The sequence below is a fragment of the Astyanax mexicanus genome, chromosome 8, assembly GCF_023375975.1.
Source record: "Astyanax mexicanus isolate ESR-SI-001 chromosome 8, AstMex3_surface, whole genome shotgun sequence".
Classification (NCBI taxonomy): domain Eukaryota; kingdom Metazoa; phylum Chordata; class Actinopteri; order Characiformes; family Acestrorhamphidae; genus Astyanax; species Astyanax mexicanus.
In genome coordinates this window covers 19,816,312-19,832,233 of record NC_064415.1, presented here as the reverse complement: position 1 = coordinate 19,832,233, position 15,922 = coordinate 19,816,312, and the positions used below count along the sequence as shown (strand labels likewise).

Sequence of the window (15,922 nt, the reverse complement as noted above, 5' to 3'; positions counted from 1 at the left end):
CTGTAGTGTGTTTCCTCCATTCAGATACTTGTCGTGGTATTTTTAGCTGACCTCTTTTTTTGTACATGAATACAGACTATAGAATACGCACACTCATAATCTGGCTTTATAAAAGGGTTCTATACAAGCACTGAATAGGGTCCTATGGCTTGAATCAATAGCAGAATCCTTGTTGATGCTATATAAAACCATTTTATTCACAAAGAGACTCATGCTTTCACACTGACAAGGTTTGGTCCAGATCCCGCAGCTGCAGTTAAGATGCTGAGAGTGTGAGTGTATTGATCAGGCCTGTGAAGAGGTTGATTAATTGTGAAGTGGGTGATCCCGGCCGCTGATCAACGACTCAGGCAAACCTATAAACACCTGTTTGTGTAATACATTAGGACACTGTGCAGTAGCTTAAAATCAATCTAATCAATAAACACAGAATAATTATTTTCACCACAGAGGAACCCATCTAAATACATAGACACTCAGACCATAATGTTATTTCCCTCTTCTCATCAAGTCACACCTGCAGTAGTTTCTCCTCACATCACCTAAAAAAGACAGAGAGACAGGGAATCTAGAGAAGTGTCCAAGCATTTGCTGCCCAAAACCTTCTGACTACCCAACCATGGTGTGTAAGTGTGTGAGACTGCATTTCCAATTTCACTTCTCCCTTCTGCCTCCTGTCAGTGGCATGAATAACGGCTTATGGACCCCAGAGCAGAAAAAATATTGGCCATGGTTTATGCGCTATTGATATGTCTCAAGTTGGTGCTGTAATGCAGGCTAATGGTGGTATAATGGGAAGTATATATTAAGTTATTGCAGCCAAGCTGTATTGTCCAATAAAGATTCTACTGAGTCTCGTTCCTATCCCAGTGTAAAGTGCATGCTGCTGCAATGCTGCTGACTACATCTATACCTGCTTGGCTGAAGATATGGATGATGATGGATGGATGGGTGAGTAGCAGAAGAACTTCTATTTTTTTATTAGCCAATTACCCAAATTCACATTCATTTGAACCCAACAATAGAAGGGTGAGGACGAGCACATACCTCTTTTTAGTATCAGTGAAATTTCTATACTGACATGGTTTGGAATGGAAAGCATACACTTTCTTAGTATGGTTAGATAACAGTACATTAGGACCAAAGAACCATTTGTTGGGAGAGTTTAATGACATTGGAATCTGCTAATTGAATAGCTGGGCATTATTAAAGTTGGGGTAGGCCGGAGACTGGTAGCCAGCATGCTAATACTGTGGTAGCAATGCTAAACACACTATAGCCAGAACACAAATGCAGCGGTAGAGATGTAGCATATAGCTGGTAGCTGTCATGAAATCTCGCAGTTCTCTGTTTTGCATTTACTAAGGCATCTCAAAAATAATGAATATCATTGAAAAGTGAACCAACACCAGCAGATGACATGACTCTCCAAACCATCAATGACCATCAGTAAATTTTGCATTTAATTTGGAAATCAAGGGAGCAGAGTCTGGATGAAGAGTAGAGAGACACACAGTCCAAGCTGCTTGAGGTCTAGTGTGAAGTTTCAACAATAAGTGATGGTTTGGAGAGTCATGTGATCTGCTGGTGTTGGTCCACTGTGTTATATCAAGTCTAAAGTCAGTGCAGTGTTTTCCCACAAAATCTTACAGCACTTAATGCTTCCCTCTGCTGACAAATTTTATGGAGATGCGGATTTCATTTTTCAGCAGGACTTGGCACACTGCCCACACTGCCTAAAGTACCAATTGGTCTAATAGAATATTCACATATAAAATACATCTATATAATATATGAGTTTTGCACTGAATTACTGAAATAAAGTAACTTTTTAATGATATTCAAATTGTTTGAGGTGCACTAGTAGTTGCATACTAAGCTGCTAATGAATGTGAGCCCGGACACATCCAACAACAGCAGCTGTCAAGTAATTATTACGAGATGCCATGCACTCTGGGATGAAACAGTACAATGCAGCCTTCATTTGGTTATTCAGTAGAAAACAGCCTTGGGCTCTGGCTGCTCATGGAAAAAAGGATGATCCAGGACTCCAAACAGCAATCCTTGGATCATAGTAACAGCGCCTTATTCCTCTGGACCACATAAAACTCATAGTTCACCAGTTCATCACTGCTACCTTCTACTACTGCATACACTCCTTCACACATGGCACACACATGGAGCTATGAAACCCCATTACCACATTAAAGCACACAGTAAGGGAGGAGCCATCGAGAGGCAGAGGAAAGGAGGAAGGTAATGATAGAGGGTGAGAAGGTAAAGACAGAGAGCCATATAGAGGAGAGAGGTGGTACCGTTCTAAATCCATGTATCAACTTATAGCCAGTAAAAATACCAACAGGCAGGATACAGATTTCCTGGAAAGTTTCAATTTTCAGTTCAAAATCTCCACTGAGGGTCCAATTACGTTAAAACTATACTGTTTTCCAAAAATATCCAGTAAGACCTTCTAATTAGTAAGTCATTAAGTCTGCTACATTAAGATGTATGTACCCACTGCTGATACAGGCATTCAGTTGCTCAGACACAGTGTGTATAATTTCAATTTAAAGCAGTGCCAATGAAATGAGACGCACAGCTACACATTTAGAGTGGCATCATTCAACATCATAACATGGTTATACTACATAATACTATATAATGTATATTAAGTGTGTAAGTACATTTAAATCCCCCCCCCCAGTGTTCCAGCATTTAGAGAAGTTGCTTCCCAGAAGAGGCCGGGACAGGTTATTACCGCAGTAAGCAAGTATGAACTTTTAATTAATACTGTTTAATTACCCTTATTTAGTGGTGGTTAGATTAAATGGTGGTTAGGTCATCAATAACAAGGTTGTGGGTAAATTCCCAGATCTGCTGAGCTATCATCATTAAAACCCTCTCCCTCTCTGCTACAGAGATGCTGTAGATTGGCAGAATCCATGTTTTGCACCGGCTTTCTCAGCTAAAATATGCAAAAAATTGTTCCAATGATTTATATATAGTTATATATAGTTATATATTCAGTTTTGAAAAGCTGACATTGTTGGGTCTAATCAAGCCCCCACCGCTAAGGGTATGTGTGCTCACTATGTGACCGCCTGTGTGCTCACTCGTGTATATTTGTGTTAACTGCATGGGTGGGTTGTGTATGTGACTGCTTTTGCCTTTAAATGTTGGAAAACTAAGTAATTCCAGACATTTAGAGCCAGTTCTCTATAATGTGATTAAACCTGAATTAATCCTGGTATCTCAAAAACATGTATTTCCAAAATAGCAACTTTACAGAAGTAAGATAAAATCTTCATTTTTAATGTAAGTCAGTATAGAAAGGTTTACTTTATCTAATTTTGGAGAATTTATATTGGTCCAATCATCAATACATTTTGACACAGTTTGTGTGTTCAAATGATGTATACTAAAAATGGAGAAAATTTGAGGTATGTATTTCTATGTTTTTGTTCATTTTTAGGGCTGGTTTCCTATACAGGGCTTAAACGTGGATTAAGCCACTTGATGGCGATTTCAAAGAAGATGTTTCCATTATTAGGGTTAATCCCTGTCCACAAAAGTATATCTCATATTGTATCTCAGAAACAATTACTTCTTTAACTCCAGTTAACAATGGTATGAATCCAGAAAAGCAACATTTTTAAAGAATATGGTTCCTAAAACGCCTTTCAAAAATATGTATATTTCTAGAAAGTAAAGTTTAATTGATCTAGAACCTTTACATGAGTTCCTTCCTTGTGCCTAAGGATAAGCTTCAGTGACCAGAAAGAAGCAGTTGAGATGAAGGATGGATCCACATGACAGGATGTGAATGTTCTTTTAGTTTACCAACAACTGATATGAAGTTTCTTTACTCAATCATATGTGTTTTTTAAGTCCTTTTAGGCACCTTTAACAGTATAACAAGGTAGTACCCTGTTTATTTACCCTTGTAAAATGGAAGTGAGAGCATTAAAAGTATGTTCAAATAAGGTAAATAATACTAAAAGTTTGTTTTTAATTGAATATACTTTTTAATAATACACATTAATACACATTTCTCTGTATTTCCATCAAATGTATTTTTAAGCAATTAAATTATACATTGTGTTGATAAAATAGAGTGCCATTAAATACTGCTTAAAGTGAATTTCAGTGTATTTTTTTTTTATCCCACTAGCATTAAGGTGTACACAATATGTTCATCAATATGCAAAGTAGTACATTTACAATATGTTTAAAAATGTTTGCAGGATTTAATGCTTTTATGTTGTGTTTAAATATAGCTTAATTACAATGAAACATACTTGAGTTACCATAAGTTGTTGCCGAAATAGTACATTTAGTATGTATTAAATACATATTTTAATTTTAAAAGGTATGTACTTTTCCATGTTAATTGTGCTTCCCTTAAAACATTACTTAATAGTACTTTTCTTTTATAAGGGTAGTCATAAATCACTGATGATCTTATTATATAGTTATTATCCGACTTGACAAAGTTGGAAGAATACTCTTCAACAAGCTGCTGAGCTCTCTTTTTTCCCATCCTGCCACAGTTCAGGATTCAGAGCTACAGTAAGCCTGAACGCAGCAGTAGGTGGGGTGTCTGCCAATGTATCCAGAAATATCTGTTAAAGGCTACCCTCTGAAAGGGCGAGGCAGGCTGGGCTGCGTATGTGTATAAATGTCTGATAATTGTATGTGTCTAAAAGCAGTGAACCTTTCAAGCTTTGAGCTCAACCACAGACTGCAGACACATCAGAGAGAGAGGAGTGCGCCTCCCCTGCACACCAGACTACATTAACCAACCACAGCAGCTACAGCCTGTAGTTACTCCGGGGGAAAATAGCCTACATCCAGCTGAACATGGAGGTTCCAGTTTCAGAGGAACCTGTAGTGTGTGGATAAAGACCTGAACATGTGTTTTCTTTGTGTGTTTTTATAGTGTGTGTGTGTGTGTGTAGAGAGAGAGAGAGAGAGAGAGAGAGAGAGAGAGAGAGAGAGAGAGAGAGAGGAAAAAAATTGATAGGTTTAGCCTGCCAGCTACACTCAAGCAGAGACACAGGCATACTGACACTTGTACAAATGTTACTTTTGGTGTAGTAAAACATGATAAAAAATTCTTACATTTGATGAATAGCACACTTCCGTTCTCCCGCAGCGTTCCGAGATCCAGAAATTTTAAAAGCTTGTCCAAACACTCCTCAGACTGGGTGACACGGGGCATAATTTGCCCCGATAAATCGCCTTTTAGACCATTATCCAGGCTCAAAGTAGCTCCACACCTCTGGAGAGCCCTGATATTTAAAACGAGGCACAAGAAGCTTATTAATAACCTCTGTTTACATCCTACAATGCAAGCTTTAGCTCCGTGTGCCGCCATCACTGTACTGATAATGACAGACATGTATACATAGATTCCGCAGGCTGCTACGCTATGCAGTGTCTATGTATATATGTCTGTCAAAATATATATGTCTTATCATAAAAATGATAAAGAAAAAAAATGCCAAACACAAATAATGTCAAAAAAAAGAAAATAAAAAAGCACAGTTCGAAAAAGGATCCAGCAGGACAATGACCCCAAACATACTTCAGAAATCTCCTAGAGGTGAGTGGAGTGGAGTGTTGGAGAGTTCTGAAGAGGCCAGCAGATCCGGATGAGAGATGTGAGAAGCTTGTAGACAGTTACAGAAAGCGACTGAATGATTTCAGTTATTGTTTCCAAAGAGTGTTTAACCAAATATTAAGTTGAGAGTGCCAATAACTTTGTCTGGCCCGTTTCGGTGTGAAATTATATACATTTTAGCATTGTTTTTTTGTGTTGATCCAATACACACAAAGGAAATAAACGTGTATAACACAATATGTGCAATTGCAATAATTTTCTGGAAAGAAATCCGGGGAGTCAACACTTTTGGCCATATCTGCACAAGAGAACATATATGCTAAAATTAACAGAATTAAATATAATAAGAGATGCGTGCACTCTAATATAGGTGTTTACTGAACATTAAATGGTTCTAAATTAGTTTTTTTTGTCCTGCAAGCAATCATACATTTCTTTACAAAATAGCCCAGCACTTCATGCCTGAATGCTGCTCAGAGTTAATGCTTTTTCATCACATACAGCCAACATATCCAATAATCTCTCTGTTATCTAGTCATAGGCCTACAAAACGCTGACACTGTGACCCTAAAGTGTTACAGAGGCAGGCAAACCGATTATGAAGAACATAAGCAAAGCAGAGTGACGTTTCGGTTGTGTGTGAAACGGACCAGCTTCAGATATATCCCAAAAAACACTCCCACAAACGGCTTAGTGGCTTTTCATCACAATAATGTTTACCAGAATCCTCACAATCACATCATACAGATGTGAAGGTAAAGGATAAACTGGAGTAAATGGTAAAGATATGTGAACAGACTGAGACCAGGCTGCAGTACAGAGTGCCTTATCTTACTGCGACCTCTAGTGTACACAGAGGATAACACAGAGGAACAGGCTTAGATATCATTTATCTGCACAGATACACAATCTCTGCACCAAAGACCGGCTTACTACTGTGCGAGTTAAAAAGGGGGCCTCTAGTTTAAACGAGGGAGTCTAATTTTGATAGTTAAGGGGGTTTGTATCCTGTTTTGCAAATAACGTTGAATAAAAATTTTGAATAAATCAGAAGAGTTTGGCTCTATATGATCTCTCTCAGGATAGTCACACTCTCTCACTTAACACTAAGTATATTTATTTTGATGAAAATTCCTTTTTGGTTTCAGCTGTATTGGTTGCTTGTGTAAAAAATATTTTAATAAGTTTAGAAGGTGATAAAATCCTTTCTTATGATGTGGTGGGGTGGGGGCAAATAAATGCAAATAAAGAATGTCAGGGACCAATAGGACATATGCAACTTTTGTATAGCCTACTAAGAAATGTTAGGTCTTAGCTTTTTTTTTTATTTAGGTAATATTTAGTCAAATTGTTGGATGAATTCAAGCCAAACAGAGTGAGAGTACATTTTTGTTATTTTTTCTTTTAATTTATTAAATAGATTCTTCATGTAACGTTTTACAATATTTTATTGGGTAAAATTTAGGAAGCATGTGGTAGATTTTGCCTAGTGTGTAGTTTGACAACAAAGCAAAGATAAATTCAGTGAGTAGCTTACTCCTGATTATTTTTATTGTGGGCACATAACTGAAAAAATAGTTTAAAATCCTTATGTGACATAAATGACACAACAACAATTTTATAACTTACAGTATATTTTGACTTTGTTATATACATCAGATTAGAACTAGTTATAAAATGTAGAAGCTAAAAATACACTTTTAAAAGGAGCAAGTTGTATCTCTAGCACTAACCCAGCACAACTACATTCTGTAAATATGGTCAAAGATTCTGATGCTCTCAGAATGTCAGTATGTGTCACTTAGCGACTTTCTGAGTTTTCAATGTCAAATTTAAGCTTGTACAAAATAATAAATTAATACTTTTTCATTTAAATAACTGTACCTGTATTTCTCTACAGTTCTATAATAAGGGAGTGGCAGTGCTGCTGCAGCGCCCTCTGGTGTTGATAGAGAATTACAGGCGCTGCTTGGTTCTAGAGAGTTCCAGTGCATTGTGGGACCCGGCCGGTCTTCCTCTCGCCGCAAAGATGATGGTGAGTACAAAATCATGCTGCTTCACTGGAAATCTGCCTCCATCTGAGCGCGTGGAGCATTGGAAAGAGTACTGAGCTGGATATTATGAGAGAGGACATTGTGCTCTTTCGACCTGTGCAGATATTTAGCAGTTTAAGGTTCAGGATTCTAAGGATAGTGTTATTAAAATGATGCTAAGCTAGGTAACCCTGCTGTCTGTGCTGTAGGTCTGTGTGTCTCAGTGCTGTCTGTGTCTGGTAGTGTTGTATCTCTCGGTTCTGCTGTGTGTTATAGCTGTTTAACGGCGATAGAAGAGTGGAAGTAACTTGTATTTAGGGTGGAAATGGGCGAAATGTTGGTGAAACTGTTGTGTGTGTGAGGATTTGCTGGAAGCCCCACCTCTTTATTGTAGCCGGGTGTTCTGTCGAGTTGTGCTACCCATCAAAATGTGCTTCTCACACCAGTGCGCATGCGCGTACCCAAATTAATTTTATGTTTTTATGCGTTTTATGGTAGTTTTACTAAATTTTACTTAAGTGCATTTAACAGCCTGAGCTATCTGTCTGTCATTTTTGAGTGTTCCAAATGTGTAAATGGCATTTGATAATAATAAAATTAATAAGCGAGCAATGAAAAATACAAAAAACCCTGGTTGTAATCACCTCTATAAACAATTAACATTACAATTACATAAACAATTAATGTCCAATCAAGAGTATTTTTAAATATGTTGCTTTTTTTGGATTTTTTACATTTAAATATACAGTAGGCTAGCACACTTTTACAGGGTAGCACAACTCGACAGAACACCCCGCTGTTAGCTAAATGCTAACTCTCTGTTAGCTGGATGGCTAACAGTATGAATGGGCTGTTAACGGGTACCAACCTAGCTAAGCTAAGACTGTTAGCTCGATGGTCTAACGTTAGTTGCTGCTGGTCACTGAGGTTTATATTAAACCAGCTTAGTTATTTTATTCTTAAACAAGCGGGTTTTCTTGGCTTTTAAAGAACTAAGACTCTCCCCGTAAGTTGTTTGTGTTTCAGACCCACAGCAAGCAAGCAAACTGATGGTAACCTTAGCTACTAGTGTTTATTGTAGCTAAGCTAGTAAACCTAGCAAGGCTAAGCTAAGTTGGCTAAATTTTGACAGCAGACAAATAAATGTCTAAATAAATGTCTAAACCGGCTTGTTTGGTTATTTACATTTGTGAATATATATTATGTTTGTGTTTTTTATTTGTTTTACAGTGCCAGGCAAAAATTTGGAAACTCCCTTAATTATTCAATGTGTTTTCTTTCTTTTTATGATTTTCTACATTGTACATTTCATACTTCAAACATTAAAGCTATACAAGAAAACATGGAATTAGTTTCTAAACAAAAAAGTTTTAAATGAACCAGGACATGTTTTATGCTTTAGACTCGTCTAAGTACCGCTTTTAGCTTTGAGAAAAAAAATTGCACACTTCTGGAATTTTCATATGGCTTATTTCATGAAGTAGAGTAACAGTAATTTAGATATTCTTCAAATGTGAGTGAGTTTCAAATACAAATTGGCACAATTTAATGTGCTGTGCAAGCTATTGTTTCTTTTGTTTAATAAAAAAATAGAATTTATTTTTTACATAGTAATAAGCAGCCCCTGTGAACCTTAAATGCAGCTTTTATTTTAAACACAGTGCAAACATAACATCAGAAGTGTAAACTTTAAAAATCACTGGAATCATATATAAAGATGTACAATCTTGATTATCCCATTTTGGAAGTCACATTGAAACCCTAATTCAGTTAATCATATTATTTTGATTAACCTCCTAGCCCTACCTGGAATAGTTTTCTCAGCTTCTTGGGGGAGTTCCGGGAGGTGCTGGACAATAGTTGCTGCTTTTTCTTTACACTGTGGTCCAGAGCATCCCAAATCTTTTTTTAAACCACTTTAAAAAAAAAAAAAAAAAAAACTTATTTAATGTTTCTAGAACTTTTGCTGATCAGTTCCTTGCATTGACAGCATATCTTTGACTATAAACCTTGCACTGCAGCATACTGGTGCATGTCAGACATTAACCACTGACAGGCACTATGATACCATGATGCTGAGCTCTTTTCAGAGGTTATGCAAAGTAGATGAAATGTACTAAGTGACATTGTTACTAAGTTTGTTACTTTTCTCTCTCTCTCAGCCCACTCCAGTTATCCTGCTGAAGGAGGGGACAGACACCTCTCAGGGTGTCCCCCAGCTCATCAGCAACATCAATGCCTGTCAGGTCATCGCAGAGGCTGTGCGGACCACTCTGGGCCCTCGTGGCATGGATAAGCTCATTGTGGACAACAGAGGTAAATGTACAGAAGAGCTGAGAGGGCTGAAGAGCTTCAAAGTGTGGTTTAAAAAGGTGTACTTACTTTTTATATACATGTTTCTGCTTACAGGCAAAGCCACCATCTCTAATGATGGTGCTACCATCCTGAAGCTGCTGGATGTGGTCCACCCTGCAGCTAAAACCCTGGTGGACATCGCCAGGTCTCAGGATGCAGAGGCATGTCTGAATCAAGTCTTAATGTCTAGCATTGTTAAAAAAAAAAAAAGAAGAAGAATGTCTGCCATTATTTTTATTTATATATATATATGTATATAAACATGGAAAGTACCAATTACATATTCAAGAGACATATTTAACCGTCAATTTGGTGTGTAACGATACAATGTGGCCACGAACCACTGTTCTTGGTAATTACGTTTAATAGCAGGGGACTGAAGTTTTTTTTTTAAGAAATGTGCATTGTTTTAGTTGTTTACACTTACACAGAAAAAAAAATCCTTTCTATTTTTTTTAATATTGCGATAAAATAAAATCGTAATCTCAATATTGTGATTTGAATTGAAGTGTGAGCAGAGTGTATCGTTAAATTCATAAGATCTATAATTTTATATCCATAAATTTTACAGGGGAAAAAATGATCTAGACATGTATTTGGAATTTGTGAAATAATTTTCAATCACTGGTTGAAAAAAATGTATGCTGTTTGCATGATGGTTCTTATTTTCTGATCAAAACCAGGTTTCATAAGAACAAAGTTAATGATTTTGTATTTATACATGTAGGTTGGTGATGGAACCACCTCAGTGACTCTTCTTGCAGCTGAGTTTCTGAAGCAGTTGAAGCCGTACGTGGAAGAAGGCCTCCACCCTCAGACCATTATCCGAGCTTTCCGTATTGCCACTCAGCTTGCAGTCAAAAAGATCAAGGAGATTGCAGTCACCGTCAAAAAGGACAACAAAGAGTAAGTCTGACATCCATGCTCTTGTCCAGCAGTTAGTGCTGTTTGTAATGGAGCATGATATTCTTTTTGTCTGTTACATTGAAACAAGGACCATGTTAAATTTATAGTCAATAACTGGTTAAAAGTTCTTGTGGTAGTCTGTCTAATATAATTTTGTTTTGGTCACCCTCTCACTCACTCAGGGAGCAGAGGCAGTTGTTGGAGAAATGTGCCGCCACAGCACTTAACTCAAAGCTGATTGCTGGACAGAAGGAATTTTTCTCCAAGATGGTGGTAGATGCAGTGATGATGCTGGATGAACTGCTGCCACTCAAGATGATTGGCATGAAGAAAGTTCAAGGTGGAGCTCTGGAGGTGAGGGGATGTTCTAGTAAACAAGTTGTTCAGTGTGTGTTGGCAGCTTACCAGCTTCTGGAAGCTGAATGAGTGAATACATAACACTCTTAACTTTGATTTTTCTTTTTCCCCTGTTCTGCAGGAATCTCAGCTGGTGGCTGGTGTGGCCTTTAAGAAGACCTTCTCCTATGCTGGCTTTGAAATGCAACCGAAACGCTATGAGAACCCAAAGATCGCCCTCCTTAACATTGAGCTGGAGCTGAAGGCAGAAAAGGACAATGCTGAAGTTCGTGTCAAGAGTGTAGAGGTCAGTATCAGAGCTTTCCATCAAGTCCAGTAGACTATAATGCTGATTGTACTTAAAAGGTATTTGGGCATCACCTTTAATTTTGTGTTTTTCCTCCACTTTAGTTAGTCAGATGTTTATTAAAGCATCCTCACTCCTTTATGTACTTTGTTCTTTAGGACTACCAGGCCATAGTTGATGCTGAGTGGAATATACTGTATGATAAGCTGGAGAAGATCTACAAGTCTGGTGCCAAGGTGGTGTTGTCCAAGTTGCCCATTGGGGACGTGGCCACACAGTACTTCGCTGACAGAGATCTGTTCTGTGCTGGTAGAGTTCAGGAGGAGGATCTGAAGAGAACCATGATGGTATGGAATATTGTCATTTTTTCCAATCTTTTTCTTTTAATTTTTTGTCATTTTGTAATGTATGTTGAGTATGATTCCATGAGTATTAGTGTTATAGCAGTTCATTACTGATACAGCTGGATTCTTAGTGGTAAATTCCAAAATACATGCCGTTTCGACTGGACGGTTTGTTTTTGTTTGTTTGTTTTTTGCCATATAATTGTGTGCTAAGAAAGATTGATATCTTTTGCAGGCCTGCGGTGGCTCCATCCAGACAAGTGTCGGCTCTCTCACTGATGACGTTCTTGGCCAGTGTGAGCTGTTTGAGGAGGTGCAGGTTGGAGGAGAGAGGTAAACACTGAAATTCATTTAATGATCCATGTCATGATACTAATGATGCTGTCCAAATATCTCCATATATCTGTCTCTAGTAGATACATAATGGCAAATGAGAAGTGTGAATTTTTCTTTTGCTCAAAACAGCAAAAAAAAAAAGTAGTACCCTGATTTGATAATTAGGGGTGGGTGATATGGCACCATTTTTCAGGGTATAATATTGTTCACGATATTCAAATATGATGCCGATATTATTGAATACGATACGATATGGCACATTCCTAATGGACAGTAGTTACTGTAAATTGAGAGTAAATTTGTATAGTGACTGGTTAGTGTTCTTCTCCAGGTATAACTTCTTCAAAGGTTGTCCGAAGGCAAAGACCTGCACCATAATCCTCAGGGGAGGTGCTGAGCAGTTTATGGAGGAGACAGAGCGATCGCTGCATGATGCCATCATGATTGTGCGCAGAGCCATCAAGGTGAGTTGAACCACTGTGTCTGATATATTGCACTTTCTAAAGTTTAGAATAGCTGACCTAGAGAGGCCAATACATTTTATTTACTCTGGGTTCCATTTTTTTTTTCTCTATAAAATGAGCTGTGTAGATTGAATCATCAATGCGACACGACTAACAATAAACAAAGTACTTGATTCCTCACACACTTGCTCATCACCATGTCTTACTCTGTTGACTGCAGAATGACTCTATTGTGGCTGGAGGTGGCGCCATTGAGATGGAGTTGTCAAAGTACCTGAGGGATTATTCTAGGACCATCCCAGGAAAGCAGCAGCTGCTCATCGGAGCTTACGCAAAGGCCCTGGAAATCATCCCCAGGCAACTGTGCGATAATGCAGGCTTTGATGCTACCAATATCCTTAACAAACTCCGGGCTAAACACGCACAGGTAAATATGCAGACGCAGGAGGACACACTCTGCCATCTTTGACAAGGGATGATTCTTTATAAAAACACATACACATTAATTGGCAAACTAGCTCATGTATAGCCCTCTGTATCAGAAGAAGACATTTCCTCTTGAAATGGGATAGATGTTTTCACTGTATGTAACTGGTGAGACTTTTTTTGTCTCTCAGGGTGGAATGTGGTATGGTGTGGATGTAAACAACGAGGACATCGCTGATAACTTCCAGGCCTGTGTGTGGGAGCCCGCAATCGTACGCATCAACGCCTTGACCGCTGCCTCAGAGGCTGCTTGTCTCATCCTCTCCGTAGACGAAACCATCAAGAACCCCCGCTCCGGCGGTGATGGCCCACCAGGACCTGCTGGTAGAGGAAGGGGACGCGGTAGACCCGCACACGCCCACTAAACCCCCCCCTCCCAGTATGCACACCAACCCTGGTCAGTCCAGGTCTTTAGATGTGTAGCTTCTGGACTGTTCTGTTTGAAGGTCAAAGGATGCCATCAGTTTTGATTCCATTTAACTTATCTTCATCTATAATGCTTGTGCTTATGGATATTGTAAGTAAGTGGAATTTAAAGCTGTGGCTGGATAGAGGCAGTTTGTTTTGTACAATTTGGAGACAACTAGTGTGTGCGCTGAAAAATATGGCTGTCTGATTTGTGAAACTGTAGAAGCACTGATGTTGGTTTGGGCGTTTAAGCCAGACTGCAGTATGTTCCCATGTTGGTCATTCAGTGGAACTATTTATTGGACCATTAAAGTCAAAACTTTCACATTTCACCTTCTGCCGTCTTTATTTATGGATTTTTAAATTGATTAAAATGAGCAGGCAAGTTGGTTTGCAGCATTGTTACTGTTGGCATTTAGAATATAATAATGTTTTATAATGTGCTGCCAGAAATGTGCTGAATACAAGAATAGAAAAGAGATTTAATTGTGCATTTATAAGTTGCATTGGGTACATATTTAAAATTAATGCATAGCATATGTTTATGTACTTCTACTGAAATCATTACAATTAAAATGTTATCAAAAATCTAATACTATATAAATATATTTGTGCCTGTAATCCCAGTTTATGTAAAATGAACAATCCAGCTTTCCCCCCTTTAAAATCTGAAAATCTGTTCCTTTTTTGCATTTTAAAACAAGCAGTTTGACCCTCAACCACTAGGTGGCACCTCCAACATCCATAGGTCAAAAAAAGTTCTACCTACATACCAGTTTTGGTCATGTAGGGCATACATCCTTCTCAGTATTGAAGTAATTTGCTTAGAAAAATATATTTATAGTGCTTCTTATAATAAAACAAAATTTCAGTTCAGAGATTGGATGAGCGCCATATCAGTCCTTTAAACAGTTCTTGTCCCTTTTTGAGTTTTCTGTCCCATAAGTCAGTTGTCAGGTCAGTTGGACAGGAAGTCAATAGAAGCCCGCACCTGTCTCCCCGTCAGCACATCTACAGCTGTAACTTTAATCTCTGTGTCTCCGAACTGCATGGTGGCTCTTATCTCCCTGCGCTCAAACGCGGCTCCGTTACCGTTAGTGCTGCTGCTGCTAGCTGCCACTGCACCAGGTTCAGGAAGGTCCAAGGTTATAGCGCCGCACTTCCTAACCCCAGGATCTGTAATGTACACCACATCATCAGTGGAGCTGCAGTAGATGTTAATGATGATCTTCCTTTGCCCCACCCTCGCAGGGGTGTAGCTTCTCCTAACCACCTCGCCCAGTGCCACTGATTGGTCGACGGAAACAAAGCGATCCAGAATGTCGGTGCACCATTCACGCCCATCCTTGATGAGCAGTTTGTCTCGAGGGTGATGTCCTTCCACGAAGCGGTTCAGGACCCCCACGCCGTAGGTCAGCGGGCAGCGGCGAACGCGCACTACGGTGGGGTCTAATCCGAAGAGCACCGCCCCCTTCAGGATAGTTAGGCCCACGTCCTGCGGAATGATGATGCGGCAGTGTTGGCCCAGCGCGTTCTGCACGGCTCGCTGAAGCATGGGAGACTCGGCGAAGCCGCCCACTAAGAACAGGAAGCGCACACCCTTAACTTCCTCTTTTTGCATCAGGTTCTCTGTTTAGAAAAGATAAAGGTTTATGTAAGTGTCCAAGAAGTCACTCATTGTATTTTCAAGAGGAAAAAGGTGGAGAGTAAGGGCCAGAACACTGCAGCATCAATGGAGCGATATCTGATTTTTAGGGAAATCTAAGGGGGGAAACTAAACTTAGATTTAAAAAATATTTATACATGTGGTATGTAAAAGTTTGAGACGCTGCACAGAAAAATGTATTGTGACTTGCTTGGTGACTATAAACAGTAAAAAGTCCTAAAGCAAAAGTGTAGATATGATAAAGTTCAGTTGATGTTAATGCACAGTAGAACAGTGCACCACAACTTCAGAATACTCTAAAACTTCCTGGAGGGATATTTTTTTTTCTTTCTATGTATCATACTAGCAATTAGGGATACACCGATATCACACGTATATATCTATCAATGCCAGTATAAACACAACTTACAGAGAGACTAAGACACCCCGCTATAACTTTAGAATCAAATGAAACATCCAGGCATTTAAGTGTTAATTTGTTCTTTTTCGGCTTACGGTAAGTACTGCAGAAATTACTGGTTTGAAATATCTGCCAAATCAAGGCATTGGCCTGATGTTAATGATTCTGAAAAAAAAAATCAGAATGGTGGTCATAGTGTTTTGGTTGCTTTGGATTGTCATCCAATACCAATATAATTATCATATCATTGTGCATCCC

General features: G+C 38.7%; 2 protein-coding genes across 2 annotated transcripts in view; one reads left to right on the top strand and one right to left on the bottom strand.

Annotated features, from left to right (window-relative positions):
- Nucleotides 1–7,558: 7,558 nt before the first annotated feature.
- Nucleotides 7,559–13,930, top strand: cct7 (chaperonin containing TCP1, subunit 7 (eta)). The gene is made up of 11 exons (XM_007242039.4): nucleotides 7,559–7,658; nucleotides 9,819–9,972; nucleotides 10,066–10,172; nucleotides 10,739–10,917; nucleotides 11,100–11,271; nucleotides 11,396–11,560; nucleotides 11,719–11,907; nucleotides 12,140–12,237; nucleotides 12,572–12,704; nucleotides 12,925–13,131; nucleotides 13,322–13,930. Exons 1-11 carry the CDS (start codon nucleotides 7,653–7,655, stop codon nucleotides 13,553–13,555), a joined length of 1,644 nt encoding a protein of 547 aa, XP_007242101.4. The 5' UTR covers nucleotides 7,559–7,652; the 3' UTR covers nucleotides 13,556–13,930.
- Nucleotides 13,931–14,068: 138 nt separating this feature from the next.
- The window catches only part of hspa12b (heat shock protein 12B), a 29,115-nt gene continuing 27,261 nt past the window's right edge, over nucleotides 14,069–15,922 (bottom strand). The window contains exon 14 of the mRNA XM_049482497.1: nucleotides 14,069–15,227. Coding sequence (XP_049338454.1) covers nucleotides 14,557–15,227 — 671 coding nt within the window. The 3' untranslated portion in view covers nucleotides 14,069–14,556. The remainder of the gene's footprint in view (nucleotides 15,228–15,922) is intronic.